Below are 15514 nucleotides of genomic sequence, written 5' to 3'. Positions count from 1 at the left end.
GGACAGAAATAGAATTAGAGGGCAACAGAAACATGGCGACACATGAAGGGTGAAATGAGATACAACGGAGAGAAAGAGAGAGAAAGAGAACGGGAAAAACAGACATGAAACCTGGAGTTCCTGTGTGTGAGAGGGGAAACAGGCGCTAACAGAAAAAAAGGAGTTATTAGTGTATGGCCAAAACAGACATTTTACTGAAAACTTCATCATGTTAATGCTCTGGGGGCACATCATCTCAAAATGTTAAGTCTCCACAAAATGAGGCTTTGAGTCACATGGTGCTTTTTCAGCAGATTTATCAGATTGCAACAACGACAAAGAAGGCAGTGACAATCTGTTACAGATAACTCACATATGAGATTAAGCATTGAGATTACTGGGTTTTAAAATAGAACCTCAGTGTATGATTCATCATAATCTCTGTGAAGGCAGTTTTTATAGTTGAAGGGCAGGTCTGACATGACCTCTGACCTCTCTCCACTACATTTGGTTGTTTGCTGCAAAAAGAGCCAGGCTACAAACGCGAAGCAGCAATGGCGAAAAGTAAAATTTCAGAGTTTAACTGCACAACGGCTGTCAACAGAGACAACAGGGTCCTCAAGGCCAGTAATTCGTTATCCATGTTGTGTACTACACTGGTAGCCGAAGCAGCTGCGAGAATCTACATCATAGCTTCCAAACATCTTTGTTTCTGCCTGTCCAGACTAAAATGCAGCCCTGGAAAATTATTCAGCACACTTCCACCTTCTCAGTTTAAGCTGCTCTAAAACTCCAGAGTAGTGTGGACGCCAAGTGTATCTGTAGCAGAGTGAACTTTCAAATGAAAACTTATTAATGTAGCCTTTGAGTGCACCCCATGCCAAATTGGTAACCATGTGTTACCAATTATAAATGAAATGTTGAAAACAAAATTGTTTTAGTGTTATTTTGAATTGATTTAATATGTAAAAAAAAACATTGATTACCTTAATTACCTCAATGGGATTGGAGGTTAATATAAAAAAGAGCACTTCCCCCAGGCTAGCTCAAAACCTCAAATACCTTTTGCTTTGTAACCTAATTTTCATATGACAACGTTAGGATAAACACACTAAATTTCAAAATGTAAATATATTGCTTTAAGAGTTTGAAATGGTTAATCAAAAGAAACACTTGACAAATAAAACATTTCCCCAAATACAACACATGTACAGAGTAAACAAGCACAGACACTATATATTTGTATTCTTAACTTTGAGTATAAAATACACATTTGTAGTGATTGGAAATGTTTGAAAAAGGAAATTAAGTTAGAGCTTCATGAGATATATAAAGTTAATAATTGCAATGAGTAACAACTGGAGATTTCATTTATTTATTGTACAATCAATTACACTTCTAAACTATTATAAAGTTAGTACAACAGGACCATGTTCAAGTGAAAAGCTGTAAAACAAAAAGTAATTAAATTCTATATTTTTCATTTGAAACCAAGTCAAATGTTTAGGAAATACAGGCACACACGTTTTTCTTCTCATTACAGTGATAGAATCGTCTCGCGACTGAATTAGCCAGATTATGCTCACCTATAAGAGCAATAGATGTCTGTTGTCGGCTGTACCCCTGCTCTCATGTATTATGATATGATCCAGCCACATACAAACCTGAACAGAATGAACAGTTTATAAGACGGATGAATGATTGTTGTCCTAGTTTTTGTGTGTGTTCTTTTACCCAGCCTTAGTTGAAACCATGGCTCTGGGTTGCATGTGTCAAAGTAAAGTTTTCAAGTTACAGATTTGCCCCCTAGAATGAAAATAAATGCAGATCTTCCTGGTATTTGACAGTAATGTCATGTGATCCACTCGTTACCGCTTAAATCTTTTCAAAATAACAAAACAAAAACAGTTAAAAACTTTTTTTGAATAAAGATGAACAAAACCAGACACACTTCAGATGTTAGCTCTCTGGATTCCCCTTGATTTACACAGTGCTTGCATTTCTGAATGTGTTGGAATAATTATGTCATCAGACTGCCAGCTTGGAGCAAAGACTCAACTTAAATGCTCACTGATCTGAATTTACTACATATGGCATCCACATTTATTGTTGGCATAGCTCAAAAGTAGGCTACAGTGTTAAATTAGGGTAAGATATGGTGAGCAAGATGCTGTATCACACTGACAGCATCACAGCCAGGGCTGTGGTTTGATGCCTTATTGCACAAAGGCCTCATAGCTCCGACACTAAAGTTGGGTACAGTGTGTTCTTCAACCCATAACCCAGCTGGGAGCGACCTAATGTGAAGAATATTCTGTCTCTATATAGAGTGAATAATGAATATGGCGTTCTACAGTGGTTCATGCAGCCTGAATCATCCATAGCTCGAATAATCCCAAGCATTTTTCAGACATGTATTGAACTTCAGACATTTTCCTAAACATTTCCAGAAGGGCTGTCTGTGAGAACACAAATGTCCTTGTCAGATGCTCCAGACATCTCCGGAACTTTTCTAGCAAAATATCTGAGTAACACCCATGTGAGAAAACAACAAGAGGATATCCGCAAACTTCACAACGAGCGAGCAAGTGTCTTGATCATGTTTATAACACGCGACGGATGCAAAAGGGAAAATCAAAACCCAGAATACAGCTATCTCAGGGCAAAAAAGAGGAGTGATACAAACAGAAGATGTCAACATGGTAAGACGACGAGATTCGAAAGCTTTTGGTGATAAGGACCAACTCTGATGTATGCAGTAACCGAAAACATTTGATTTCCTCAGCAGCATTTATACATGCATTTATCCTGCAGGCTCAACACAGCCACAGCTCTGGACTCAATACAGACACCAAACACTCACACAGTACATCCTGGCTCAGGCTGTCTAGCACATCTATACAGGGGCCACAGTCTTCTGTCATTTTTCCTGTCCTTTTTAAAACTGGAGGCAGTGGTACTGATGTTAAAAGAACATCATCTTAGATAAAAGACGTTTATTACAGAATAGGAAGTATGGTGTGGATAAGGAGACTGGGTGATAGAGAGAACCTCTTGGCTTTCTTAGTTACACATGGTGAAGACAGGATGTTTTCTGCATTTGCACACAAGGGAAAGCTGGATTTAGCCACTCCACCACAGCAAAAACATGGAGAGGAGTGTTTACATCACAATTCGATGAGAAAGAGGAGCCTTGACATGACGGCACTTCTCAGCAAGAGAGCATTTCTCCTGCTTAAGGGTGAGAGGATCTTACAGCCTCTAAATCAATATGTGCCATACTGCCTGACAGCCTCTAAATGGGACGTTTTCAGGAACCCTCCTTCTCCAGGTCTTACTGTAGCTTCTCTGAGCTCACCGAGATACACTAACATGTGTTCTCACCTTTCCCACGTATTTGTATTTTCACAGTGATTTTAAGTCAAGTTGTGATGGGTAGATATCTGGTACAGTAAAATGCAGAGACAAAAAAGAGTCATTCGTCCTCTCAAGTCGTCCACTTAAGAGGCCGTCAGGGTGTTACTTCTGTTGTATAAACCAAGATCATCTCAAGTGATTAAGATACTTAAGAAAAGTAAAACCTCTACCCTACTTTTGCCAGACTGGTTTATCAAAACCAAGACTGCAGGCAGGTTTTTAAGGCAGAAGGAAAAGGTTTGGAAATACTGCTTTCAGTTAGGATGTGGATGAAATTTTAAATTACTGACAGACAAAGAAATTAGACCGTGATATACAAGGTCTAATGTGGTGCCTCAGAATGTTAAAGGCTGTGACAAACACAGAGCCAGGGCAGGTTTCAGTTTATTGTGGAGCCCCCCCAAATAACCCACATGTTTAACGTGTGATGTTTTCCTGCTCCTTGCTTGTGTCTATGTTTGAAAAAATTGGAAGAATTTCTATATGACACCAGAGTCTTAAAGGCAACATTGTCTTCTTCTGAATTGTTAATAAATATGTCACTTCCCAACCCCTTTTTCCTCTTCTCTTTCTATCATCAGCATCGTCTCTGGATAACGATGTTTCAGTCTTCGCTTTGCCATCATCCCCATCCTTCTCTTCTAGGTTTCTTCTTTTTTCTCTTGACTCTTCCCATTGATAATGCCTCCCACTCCCCCATTTCCTCAACAAGGACAATTACTCTTGGTCGCAGTCTGTTGTGTGAGTCGCACTCTCCCATCCTCTCTCTCCACATCTCTGTAGAGCAGGGATTTCTGGGCCTTCAGACGGCAGGCCAGAGACATGAAGATAGAGTCGACGTTCTGACTCTCCCTTGGGTCCTTGGCCGACGTCTCGAACAGCAGCAAGTTGTGAGCGTCAGCAAACTTCAGTGCCGTATTTGAGGGCACCTGGGGAAAGCAGAGTTTGGTTACAAACCTTAATTGAATTTAGTAGTAAATAAAGTATTACATTCTGTTATGTACCTACACTAACCTGTATTTGGTCCACAAGGTCACACTTGTTTCCAACCAGGACTCGAGGTACTGATGCTGAGACCCGATGGCCATTACACTCCTAGAATAAAAGAGAAAGAGCAGAATATAGCTTTATAAAATATTGCCATGTTTCCCTGATACCATAAAAAATATAAATATGATCAGCTGAGAGGACAAAAAGACATTATTGGCCTCTTGGTTGTAACTACAAGCAATTTATGACAGTTTCTATATGTCATACTGCAAAAACAACAGCAGTGTCAAAACACTGGGGCCAGAATGGCTGCAGATTTTATCTAACTACACTTCATTGTAATTGTACAAATGACAAATGCTTCTTTCTCAAATAATACCAACTACTAGTCACAAAATATTGTTTGGCCTCTTTTGTTATTGTTCAAGATTACTGTGAGGGGATTTCAAAGATGAAGTGAGTAGATTTTGCTGATCAAACATCACAAGTTAAGGTCACTGTGACTTAACAGTGAGCAGAATGATCAGGGATGGCCGAGGGGATTTCATCGATCATATTTACACGGCGGCCGTTTTCCTCTGACATCACGCTCTGGGTGTGAAGCTCAAATGTTGTTATGAACAGAATAATCTTGTGCTGCAATGATCCAGGTTTATAAATCATATGAACACAGAGACTCTGACAAACGGTTTTCATTTCACAGATCCCTAACTGATCCGCAACTGAAGAGACTTGAGGGACATGGTGACATGTTTCAAGATTAAACAACATATTTGATAGCTCATTAGCCATTAGACAACAGCTAATGTTAGCATTCAACCACTTCTGAGCAATGAAGTCAGTTTCTATGTTGATATAATAATGTACATCTTGGACACATTTATTTAAGCCTGTAAGTCTAATATTGTAATGATGTAATCAAGCTAGCAATGTAACATTAACTGTCTTTCTGTCTTTTCACCTGACCTCAAACATTTTCAGTTGAGTCAGTAATGTTATGTCACATTATGACATATTTTGGTGTCATGTTCACAAAGTTTACATCAACACAAAGTTTGTTTCATGCACCTTAGTATTGGATTGAGCATTAAGTATTCCATCACAGGCTTGATTCCAGCGCATTTTACTTCCAGAATAAATTGTTGTCCCGGAGAAAATTGATATTTCAGGATACAAATTTATTTTTCCATTGTATCACGTAACAGTATTAAACTGTGATGTCAGCAAGGAAATGGTTGAATACTAACATATTAGTATTATTATAAATATTTTTTATAACGTGGGTTGTGCTGTGCAGTTTATGCTCAGTCAGCACTTTCTAAACTAACTTATTTGACAAAGCGATGCACCTATCACCAACCTCTATCCATGTCTGTAGGTTGCGGAAGGAAGCCATCTTGGTGACATCATACACAAAGACCACTGCGTGGACATTGCGGTAGTAGTGCTCCACCATGGATTTACGAAAGCGCTCCTGTCCTGCTGTGTCCCATACCTGCACCTGTGGAGACAGACAACAGAATAAAGGTCAAAATGTTCCCTGCAGACAAACCAGGTAGGATGAACACAAAGTTTTCTAACTTCACTCTGCACCATAGACTTGATGAAAAGCTCAGCGCACAGTGTCCAGCAAAGTGACAGTATATTGTATATGTACTGTTTGAGGAGGACTCACTATTAGGGACTAAATTTGAATTTGCTCTGGGGCGTTGATACAGGTGAAGTAAACAGCTCATTCAAAACATGCAGGTTTGGAACAGGCACTGTAGGCTACTAGTTCATTAAATGTAAATTATGAAAAGAGTTACATGTACTCTCACATTACTGTACTGTGTATTGACAGCACGCCAATAGTATATAGTGTACGTGTTTGAGTCAGCATTAGGGGGCATCTGGAGGTTGTAGACATATGGCTTGACTGAGACAGAAGGGGGGGGGGGGGGGGCATATACATACACACATGTATATCACCATCATTTGTTATGATACTCAGTCAGACTGTTATCATTCTGCACTTACACTGGTTTTGCTTCATCTGCCAAAATGTTTTCCGACTTCGAATCATTACACTTTATTTCATTATTATTTTTGATGGCGCAGGAGCTGGACAGGTAGCCTGAGACGTGTCTGGGATTATGGGTATTTACTGGTTCAGTGAGTGGATTCAAGTAAGATTCTGATGGAGGTTTGACAATATAACAGATTTTATATTAAAAATAAATCATAAAATGCTGACATTCAACTGTATGAGTCCTATTACCAGTATCTGGTCTCACAATAACATTAACTCTGTTCCTTTCTTTCTGTCTCTCAAACACTGAATCTCTCCAGCCTGCGTAAAGCATTCAAACCTGAGGACACTGTAGTGAAATGTTGTTTCAGGGTGGGGCAGATAAAATGAAAGAATGGGCCCTGCGTGGTGGGCTGGCAGACACAGAGCTGCAGCTGATCAGAAGAAAGGAAGGTGAGGAGGGGGAGGGAGGTGAGGGAGCTCCTCCTGTAGCTGCTGCTTCTCACCTTGATGGTCTCCCCTTCGATCTCCACCGCCTTCTCCCTGAAATCCACGCCGATGGTGGCCTCGGTCTTGTCGGGGAAGCTCCCCCCGGTGAAGCGGAAGGTGAGGCAGGTCTTCCCCACGTTGGAGTCGCCGATGACGATGATCTTGAAGATGCGCGTCTGGATGCTGAGCTCCATGGAGGAGGTGCCCAGGTCCACGGAGGACGCGAGGCTCGGGGCGGCTTCGGTGCCGCTGCTGGCTCGACTGCGGCCGGCCCTGAGGAGATCCATGGAGGACGTCAGGATGGTGACATTGTCGTCCGCTCGGCTCCTTTGTGCGATTCCTCCTCTTCCACTGCCTCCTCCTCCGCCGCCCAGAGCTCGGATCTCCCCCTCCGGAGAATCGTTGGTCATTATGCCGGAGGAGGCGATGCGCAATCGGGTGTGTGTGTGTGGAGGAGAGGGGGTGGACGGATGGATGGATGGGTGAAGGGAGGGGGAGGGAGGAGGGAGGAGAGCAGGGACGGATGCTCTCTTTTAGCAGCTGACTGTGGCCTTAAAGGGAGAAGCAGTAGAGATATTGTAACTTTGTCTACAACCATATTCTAAACCATAAACACCACATGAGGTCACTACATGAACACACTTATGAGACACATTTGTGGAAAGCAAACAAGTATTTCTAAAGTAATGTACTGCGGTATAACTTTATACTTTAATAATTTTATACAACCTCTCCTCCACAGTGGTGGATCTAGGATTTTTCCAAATCAGGGGCAACAATATATACAGAGGAGCCAATTTGTATGTCCTACATCCTTGTACAATTTCTTATTCATTAAGGTGCACATTTAAATCATTCCTTGTTTACTGTTTCTGTTCTGTTGCTTATTTTATACTGTGGAGACTATTTCTTCTGGTGATAATGTATGAGGAGCCCACTTCATGGATCATATACTGTGATGTTTAGTTCATTGTTGTATGTTGGTTTGGTTTAAGAAAAGAAACGTGAGGCCTGTTGATCGGGATGCCATGTATGATGACTCAACCCTTTACACTAAAAACATTTGAAACAAAAAGACTACTGATGGGGCAGGGGCACTTCAGCCTCCAATCAGATTTCATGTGGAGATACAACCAGGTAGTGAAATGCCTGGCAGCAAAATTCAAACTTAGAGAACTGCTACCATTGCCTTGCCCTCCAGAACACAGAGCGAAGTTGTAAGGACACCATTTGTCAAAGAAGGGGAACTGGAACAGAGAGGGCCTCTTCCACTGACCAGGAGTGGTCAGTTGAAGCAAGCCACAGACTGGCAAATGCGGGTGGATTTAGGCCGTCTTGGTAGAATTGACAGTACCCTGGGAGGATGTTGTCGAAAGCAGTGGTAGAAGAATACTTCTTCATCCTTGTTCTCCTAATTAAACACCTTAAACTCCACATTCCCTCTTGTTTTGAATTTTGTTCCTCTTTTTTGTCATTTGTTTCATTAAAAAAATTGTTTTCCCCATACACCATATACTTGGTCTAAAGCTGATGCATCAGTGGTATTGGCTCTGAATCATGGCTCAGTTTTCTAATTCGAGTTAATATACAAAACAATTTAATGGCAAAATAGTATAAAATGTGCTGCAGCTGAATACTGACAATAAAGACAATGTGAGAGTAACATTTCCTCTGTGCCAGAGAGAAAGTGAAAGAGATTTTCTCACACCACCAAGTCATGTGATCTGATCAGCGGGTCATATTGTCACATTCCATAAACCAACATGGCCGTAATGCAAAGGGCTGCAGTGTTGACAGATTCCAGGACTGAGTAGTTTCTCTGTCAAAGGTAAAATAAATCACAGGAATACCAGAGATTCTCATTCTAACTTATTAAAATCAGAACCTCATCAACTACCTTTAAAAGAACCAACTTAAAGAAAATACTCAGTATAATTTGTAAAATCATGATACATTATGGTTTTTTACTCTGAGATTATTCAATGAATGCCAACCAGGACGACCAGCTACCAGATGAATCGTGACCCCGAAACATTTGATTCAGAACAAAAACATATTCGAAAATGGAAAAGATGTCAACAGTACAAGACTGTAGATTATTATTCTAGGAGTGAAGAAGCTACACATGTCACAACTTCAGTCAGCTCTTAACAGTTTCATTTTTCATTGTCTTATCTTATTTTTTGCATGTACTAATTCTCATGTTATTTCAGAATTCAGCCACTCCCCCCTGCTCTGCATCACCTCGTTCCCACGGATCCCAGTACCTGCCCCACCCCCTGACTCACCTGCTTTCCATCAGTCATTAGTCACCCAGTATATATACCGGCTCATTTCCTCTGTTCTCTGCCAGATCTTCTAGTGTGTTTTCTCCTAGCTTTCCAGCGTTATCCCGTGTTTAACTCTTCTGCCTGATCTCTGCTCTGACCTGCCTTTTGGACCCTGGATTCCCTTTCGCCTGCTCCCTATCCGATTTGTTTGATATCTCCGCTCTGACCTGCCTTTTGGACCCTGGATTCCCTTTTGCCTGCTCCCTATCGGATTTGTTTGATATCACTGACTGTCTGCCTGGTTTTTGACCTCTGCTCGTCCAATAAACTCTTGTCTACTCCCATAACTGCTCAAGTGTCGTGCTTCTGGGTTCACGTCTGCCATTTTGCGCATCCTGACAACACATCCCATAAACCATTGTTAATGATCCCTTTCCAATTCTTCCTGAATTTAACCTTCTCTAAAAAATCTATAAAAAACCACAGCATGGTAGAAAGGGAAGCCATTCTAACATAATGTAATGCTGAACCATCCGATTGTAGGCAGCATGATTTTCATGGTTGTGGTCAACATTCCATGGTAACAGCGAGCTCCACCAATCAGATGTCACGATTACACTTGAGGATTGTGGGTGGTGTGGTATTTCTCCTTGACATCGTAAATAAAATGTTAATAAGTTTTTCTTCAAACACAGTTGATATCATTTGGACTTGTGGGGCTTCATATAACGTTGCTTCACCATCTCGTAACTTGTGCTACCTTGGATGGTTACAATATTAAGGCTGATAATCAAAATCCCATTTAAAATAATGAATGGGACTGTTCCTTCCAGGTCTATTAAGACTGTCGAGACACTTCAATGAAAAAAACTAAATTGTTAAACCAGTGGTCGTCTAACTAGAGGCAAATGGTTGAGACCTGTGAATATGTTTACAAAATGTCATGGCACTCCATCGAGTCGTTGTGTTTCAATCTGGATCAATGTTGAGGGGATGCTGCCAGTGTGGCTAACAATAAAATGACAATGCAAGCATCAGACTGACGGCTTTAATCCCCACAACTTTCTTACCAATCTCACTGTTAGCATGAGTCACCCTCTGTGATCAAAATCTTAATAACATGATTACAGTCATTTTACACCTGCAGATTCCAATATGTTCACTTTAATTCCTGGAGCTTTCATGTAGAACCATCCAGCAATTTTCTGTGAGAATAAAACAAAATCAGTTGTACTTACTGTGCGAGATGTAGCTGTGCAAGGTGCTGCAGGATATTTAAGCCTCTGGGCTTCCATTTTGAAGAACAGAAAAAAACAAGATACAAAAACACACACCTACACACATACATCCAGAATACACACGTAGACTACGCACAATCCCTGTCTTTTGATATCAGACTGAAATGCAGACAGACACAAACAACATCTTATTTTCTCTAAGTCAATCTCTCTCTCTCTCTCTCTCTCACACACACACACGCACACGCACCACTCACTGTAGAGAACAGTCACCCAAACACAAACTAGATCTCTTCCTCAAAGACTACACACTCTTTCACTGAGAAACACACATAATCTCTGTCTCTCACACACACACGACAAACACACTGCGTCAAACAATCCCTCTGCTTGTGTCTGACAAAGCTCCGTTCTTCCTCAGTAAAAGGCCTGTTTGTCTGGAGATGAATCTCAGTGGGACATTCACATTCTGGTGAACACAAACCAACACTGAAATATAGCATGGATTTACACACGCACTTGGCTGCATACAGACCGATCCAAAAACTATTTTACACTTGCGCATGTGCTTTTACAAACATGTGCACGACATCTAACATGACATAAGATACAGTAGGTTTTTAGCAGCAAGCAACAACTGAAATAACATTGTCATCCTTTGTTTATAACTCATCAGAAACTGTTTTTTACTAATTTGGGATAGGGGAAGGCTAATGGCTTCTTTGTGTGATAAACTGATCCGACAGCAGCTGCCACTCAAGCATTTACAGGGTTTATGAATGAGCAAAATAAGGTTAAGTCTGCCTGTGTAATACTTTAATAAGAGTGTAGATCTCACAACCATATGCATAACAACTAACAGCTCATATTGAGATATATGTCACACACGCACATACAGTACCATTCAGATGCTAAATTAATCTGAATGTACATTTGATCTGATCACAAGCTCACGACTGAAAGCCAAACACAGGATAGAAAAGTCAGAATGAGGTTACTTGTAACATCTCACACAAATTTCACTTTATTACACACAAAGCCGAGTCAAACCAGGAAGTTAATCTGCAAGTCTCCAAAACACATTTGGTTTTACAAGCATGGTGACGTAGATCATTTATTATCAGACGCTAATTGCAAGTTCATACAGTTCATTTAAAACATGTGTTTTCTCTTTTCTCATAACTGCACATAGGGGTGAGCGGTACACTGGTGTGATAGTCATCACCGGTGTGACAATGCAGGATGCGTGGTAAAAAAGGAGCAGCCAAACTGAACTCTTAAAATGGTGGGGTCTGTTGTCTCAGTTTTAAATCATCCAGAGCACAGAGCAAACTACAGTGTTATTCAATATAGAGTGCAGCTCGGGTCGCATATTCCTGTCTGAACCTGTCCAAGCCTGGGAGTCAACTTGCAGAGACGCTTTTCAATTTTTCTTTCGGACCTGACTTGAGCCCGATGCAGTTAATGTAAGCTTAATGTAAGCTGCACTGACACACCGATTACATGTGCACTGTTAAAAATCAAGTTGAAGATAGCCCAGCTAATGTGATAGAACCCGACCTGACCATTTGTCACTACTAGTCTATTATGCAAACCAGCCCCAGTGGAGCGTGTCCCAAAACCACACATTGTCAATTCAGGCATCGTTTACCGCTGCCAGACCATTAACGACAAGACTAGTGAGAGATTTAAAGATATCATGAGACTTGACAGGCTTCTTCTCCCAAAACGTGGTATGATCACGTCAACCTTCCCAAAAGGAAGCAATATTGTGATATTATTAAAGGCCACCCACCCCTAACTGCAAGTTGAAAAATTTAACTGGGAGTGAATCCGATCACAGCAAGTCTGATGGACTGATTTGACGGCCATTTTAAAATTCAAACAGGCTTGATTTAAAACAGGTTAAAACTCAATGCTTTGTTATTTTAGCACAGCAACAATAAGGCGATCGACAGATACAAAACAATACATACTTCTGTACCGTATTTTTTACTCATAAATTATATACTTACAAATGTTCCCATGTGCGTGTTAGTTTAACAGTTAGCTCACAACATAGGTATTTTGCACATAAAAAGTTCCTTAAATATGCCACTTAAACACTTGAGTAGAATACTTTATGACAAACCCACATACAGGAATTATGACATCCCACTCCTCATTACTGTCGACTATTGAGATCAAACCTTTGCTTAGTGGGGAAATGAATAAAGAATCACTGTAAAATGTGATTCTACCAGAACATAGAGAACCATATGCATATAAGAGGTACACCTTACAGTTAGGTACATTAATACAAAGAGGGAAGATTCTGAAGTTCTTTCGCTTGTGTTGTCATGTCAAAGCAAAACAATACAGTGGAGTAAATTATTTGAATATATAATCATGTAAGAGCACTGTGAAATTACATCTATGGGATAAGGTCAAAAATGCAAAGATCTGAGCAAGCACAAAAGGCACCTTGTGTAGTGAAATTGCATGTTAAGGCTCAAAATGTATAATTAAAACACTTCAACATATATACTTTAAAACAAAAAAGCACAGGTATAAAAGGTCAATGTTCACTAGAGTTTGATGCGTCATTGTCCAGTGGAAACTTCTTTCTCAATACCACCTGTGATATGGTGAGGGAATCATGTGCAGTATGTGAAAATCCTGATGAAGGAATCTTGATTCAGTCTTAATTCTCCTATGAGACATTCCCATTAGAGAGTAGCTGTAATCAGACTACTTGTAGGTATGTAGATTTGAAGTCTGTTCCAAGTGCGTTTTTGGCATTGCATTTGTAAATACCAGAGTTCATGAGCACAGAGCTCTGTAAGACGAGACTACCCTCTTCTGTCATGTGGATCCCTCCCTGCATTGTGAACCGGTTATGTGGAACCAGCGTTGTGCGTCCAGGCAACGTCCATGAAATATCAGGCTTGGGAATACCAGTCGCAACACAATTTAATGTCACCGATGATCCCCGGTTTACTCTTGTAATTGAGGTTAGCGTATTGGTTATGCGTGGTGGGAAAACCATCACTGCAACTGGGTAGGATAGTGTTGATGAGCCAAAAGAGTTGAAGGCTTTACAGACGTATGTTCCTTTGTCAAAGGTGGTGACCTGCCTGAGCTGGAGGGTCCCATTGGCAAGAAAGGATACCCGGCCAACAGTTTGATGTTTGTTCAAAATAAGGCCGTTGGGTAGAGTCCATGTGATTGATGCCTGTGGCCAGCCATCAACAGTACAAGGCAAATTGAGATTAAGGCCATAAGTGATCTTCATTCCACCTGTAAAAGTAAAATTGTAAGATTAAGTAGATGTCATGCAAAATTCGCAGATACACCAACATATACATCACAATTAAGATATCCACAATAGATGCAGACGAGCAAACAGCTAACAGATGTCAACGTCAGTGTTGTCTTGATATTTGGGCAGATGGAATCTTCTTAAGGATCTTTTCCCTCTCTGACACATCTAGTGATCACAGTGAATGTTCTGACTTTTAGTTATACATTTCGGTTTTTTGAAATTTTATTGAGTGAAAAAAACGACACCAATGCAAAAAAGGAACAAGTTTTCTGACCCATCCACTGACGAGAGCAAATGTAGTATATAGGTCTGAAAGTGCACTTAGCCCTTATCTTGATGAAAACTAAAGAGATTGTTTCTTCATAAATTTGACATGCAAAAACGTACCTGTGGAACCCCTGATCACCGGCCTTCTGCCTGCTTCCAGCGCATAACGTTTTTCTGCTTGTCCTGCCACATTTTTTGCTAGGCACCGGTAGACTCCCTTGTCAGTTGCAACCGATTGAGAGATCCGTAAAGTTCCATTACCCAAATGATGGGTGAAACGTTGGAGCTTAACACCAGGTGTTAACAACATCCCGTTGGGTAGCACCCATGCAAATTCCGGGTTCGGCTTGCCACGAGCAGGACACTCCAAGATCAGTTCCGCACCATCTTGCTTTATTGGTATGATTTCAATATTGGGAACAGCAAAGCTCGGTTTCTCTGCGAGTGATGCCACCTCCAATTCAACAAGGAGAGAGGATTCACCCAGATGGTTTTTAGCTACACACATGTATTTTCCTTCATCTGTTTTCCTAACCCCTCTCAGTTCCAAGCTCCCGTTTTGATGTACCTGGAAGCGACCACCAAGGTAGGGTTTTGTGAGTGAGTGGCCATAAGGAGTAACCCACAAGAATTTTGGCTCGGGTTTTCCTTCCACTCTACAATCCAGAAGCACTGTTTGGTAGGAAACACCCAAAACCTTTGAGGTACTTTTGCCTTTCATACCATTGATGAAAGGTTCCTGGGGTTCAACTTCAAGTTTCATGTTTTTAATATCATCACCTGCAGAATTTCGTGCCACACATGCATATTTCCCTTCATCGGCAAGTCTCACCCTTTTCAATACTAATGTCCCATTGTCCATAATGTGAAACTTGTCTGTTGACACAGGTATCACATCATTTCGTGGTGAGATCCACGTTATTCTTGGAATAGGCTCACCTGTTGCCTGGCAACTCAATTTAGCAGATTCTCCCAGCTTAACTGTCACCAAAGATTGTGATTTTAGTCTAATCTTTGGAGCATTTGGTCCCACTTTGACGCTGACCTTTCTTTCATCTTTTCCCAGTTTGTTCTTGGCATAGCAAGTGTAGTCACCCTCGTCTTTTCTTCCCATCTGCTGGAGAAGTAAAGTTCCATTGCCAAAGATAACATAGCGACGGTTGCGAAGGCCACTGTCATCTGACTGAAGGGCATTGTTGACTAAAGTTCCGTCAGGAAGACCCCAGGAAACCTCTGGATCAGGGAGGCCTGTTGCAACACAGTCCACCTATATGGAAAAAATGGAGGAGGAATATTAGTGGATTTGGTAGAAAAATAAATGTCAAAACTGTATTATTGTATTGTACCATTGGTTAGTTGTGTCTTTTAAATTATTGAATGTCTAAATAAGCCCATTTGAGAACACAGCAGGAGATCCTCCCGAGGATTCACTGTGGGGGAATAGGTATCTTGATGAGTAATCTGACACGCAACAGACTCAAAAATGAAAGAAAAAAAAAAAATCTATCCATTGAAAAAGCAGAGCCACACAAGTAGAAATCACAGCCGA

General features: G+C 40.9%; 2 protein-coding genes and 1 long non-coding RNA gene across 3 annotated transcripts in view; 1 reads left to right on the top strand and 2 right to left on the bottom strand.

Annotated features, from left to right (window-relative positions):
* Positions 1-204: 204 nt before the first annotated feature.
* LOC117768999 lies at positions 205-13693 on the top strand. Its single transcript, XR_004615135.1, has 3 exons — positions 205-399; positions 8535-8539; positions 13683-13693. It is a non-coding gene; the product is annotated as an uncharacterized LOC117768999 (long non-coding RNA).
* Positions 1505-10640, bottom strand: rab33a (RAB33A, member RAS oncogene family). Its single transcript, XM_034597539.1, has 5 exons — positions 10395-10640; positions 6904-7437; positions 5747-5887; positions 4411-4491; positions 1505-4325 (listed from the first exon to the last, which is right to left on the bottom strand). Exons 2-5 carry the CDS (start codon positions 7294-7296, stop codon positions 4101-4103), a joined length of 840 nt encoding a protein of 279 aa, XP_034453430.1. The 5' UTR covers positions 7297-7437; positions 10395-10640; the 3' UTR covers positions 1505-4100.
* The window catches only part of si:ch211-159i8.4 (matrix-remodeling-associated protein 5), a 25194-nt gene continuing 21450 nt past the window's right edge, over positions 11771-15514 (bottom strand). The window contains exons 16-17 of the mRNA XM_034597537.1: positions 14086-15232; positions 11771-13673 (exon numbers count right to left, since the gene is read on the bottom strand). Of these exons, the coding sequence (XP_034453428.1) occupies positions 13120-13673; positions 14086-15232 (1701 nt within the window). The 3' untranslated portion in view covers positions 11771-13119. The remainder of the gene's footprint in view (positions 13674-14085; positions 15233-15514) is intronic.

This window comes from Hippoglossus hippoglossus, chromosome 10, assembly GCF_009819705.1.
Source record: "Hippoglossus hippoglossus isolate fHipHip1 chromosome 10, fHipHip1.pri, whole genome shotgun sequence".
NCBI classification, from domain to species: domain Eukaryota; kingdom Metazoa; phylum Chordata; class Actinopteri; order Pleuronectiformes; family Pleuronectidae; genus Hippoglossus; species Hippoglossus hippoglossus.
The sequence above is the reverse complement of the archived record's forward strand: the minus strand, read 5'-3'. Positions and strand labels throughout refer to the sequence as shown.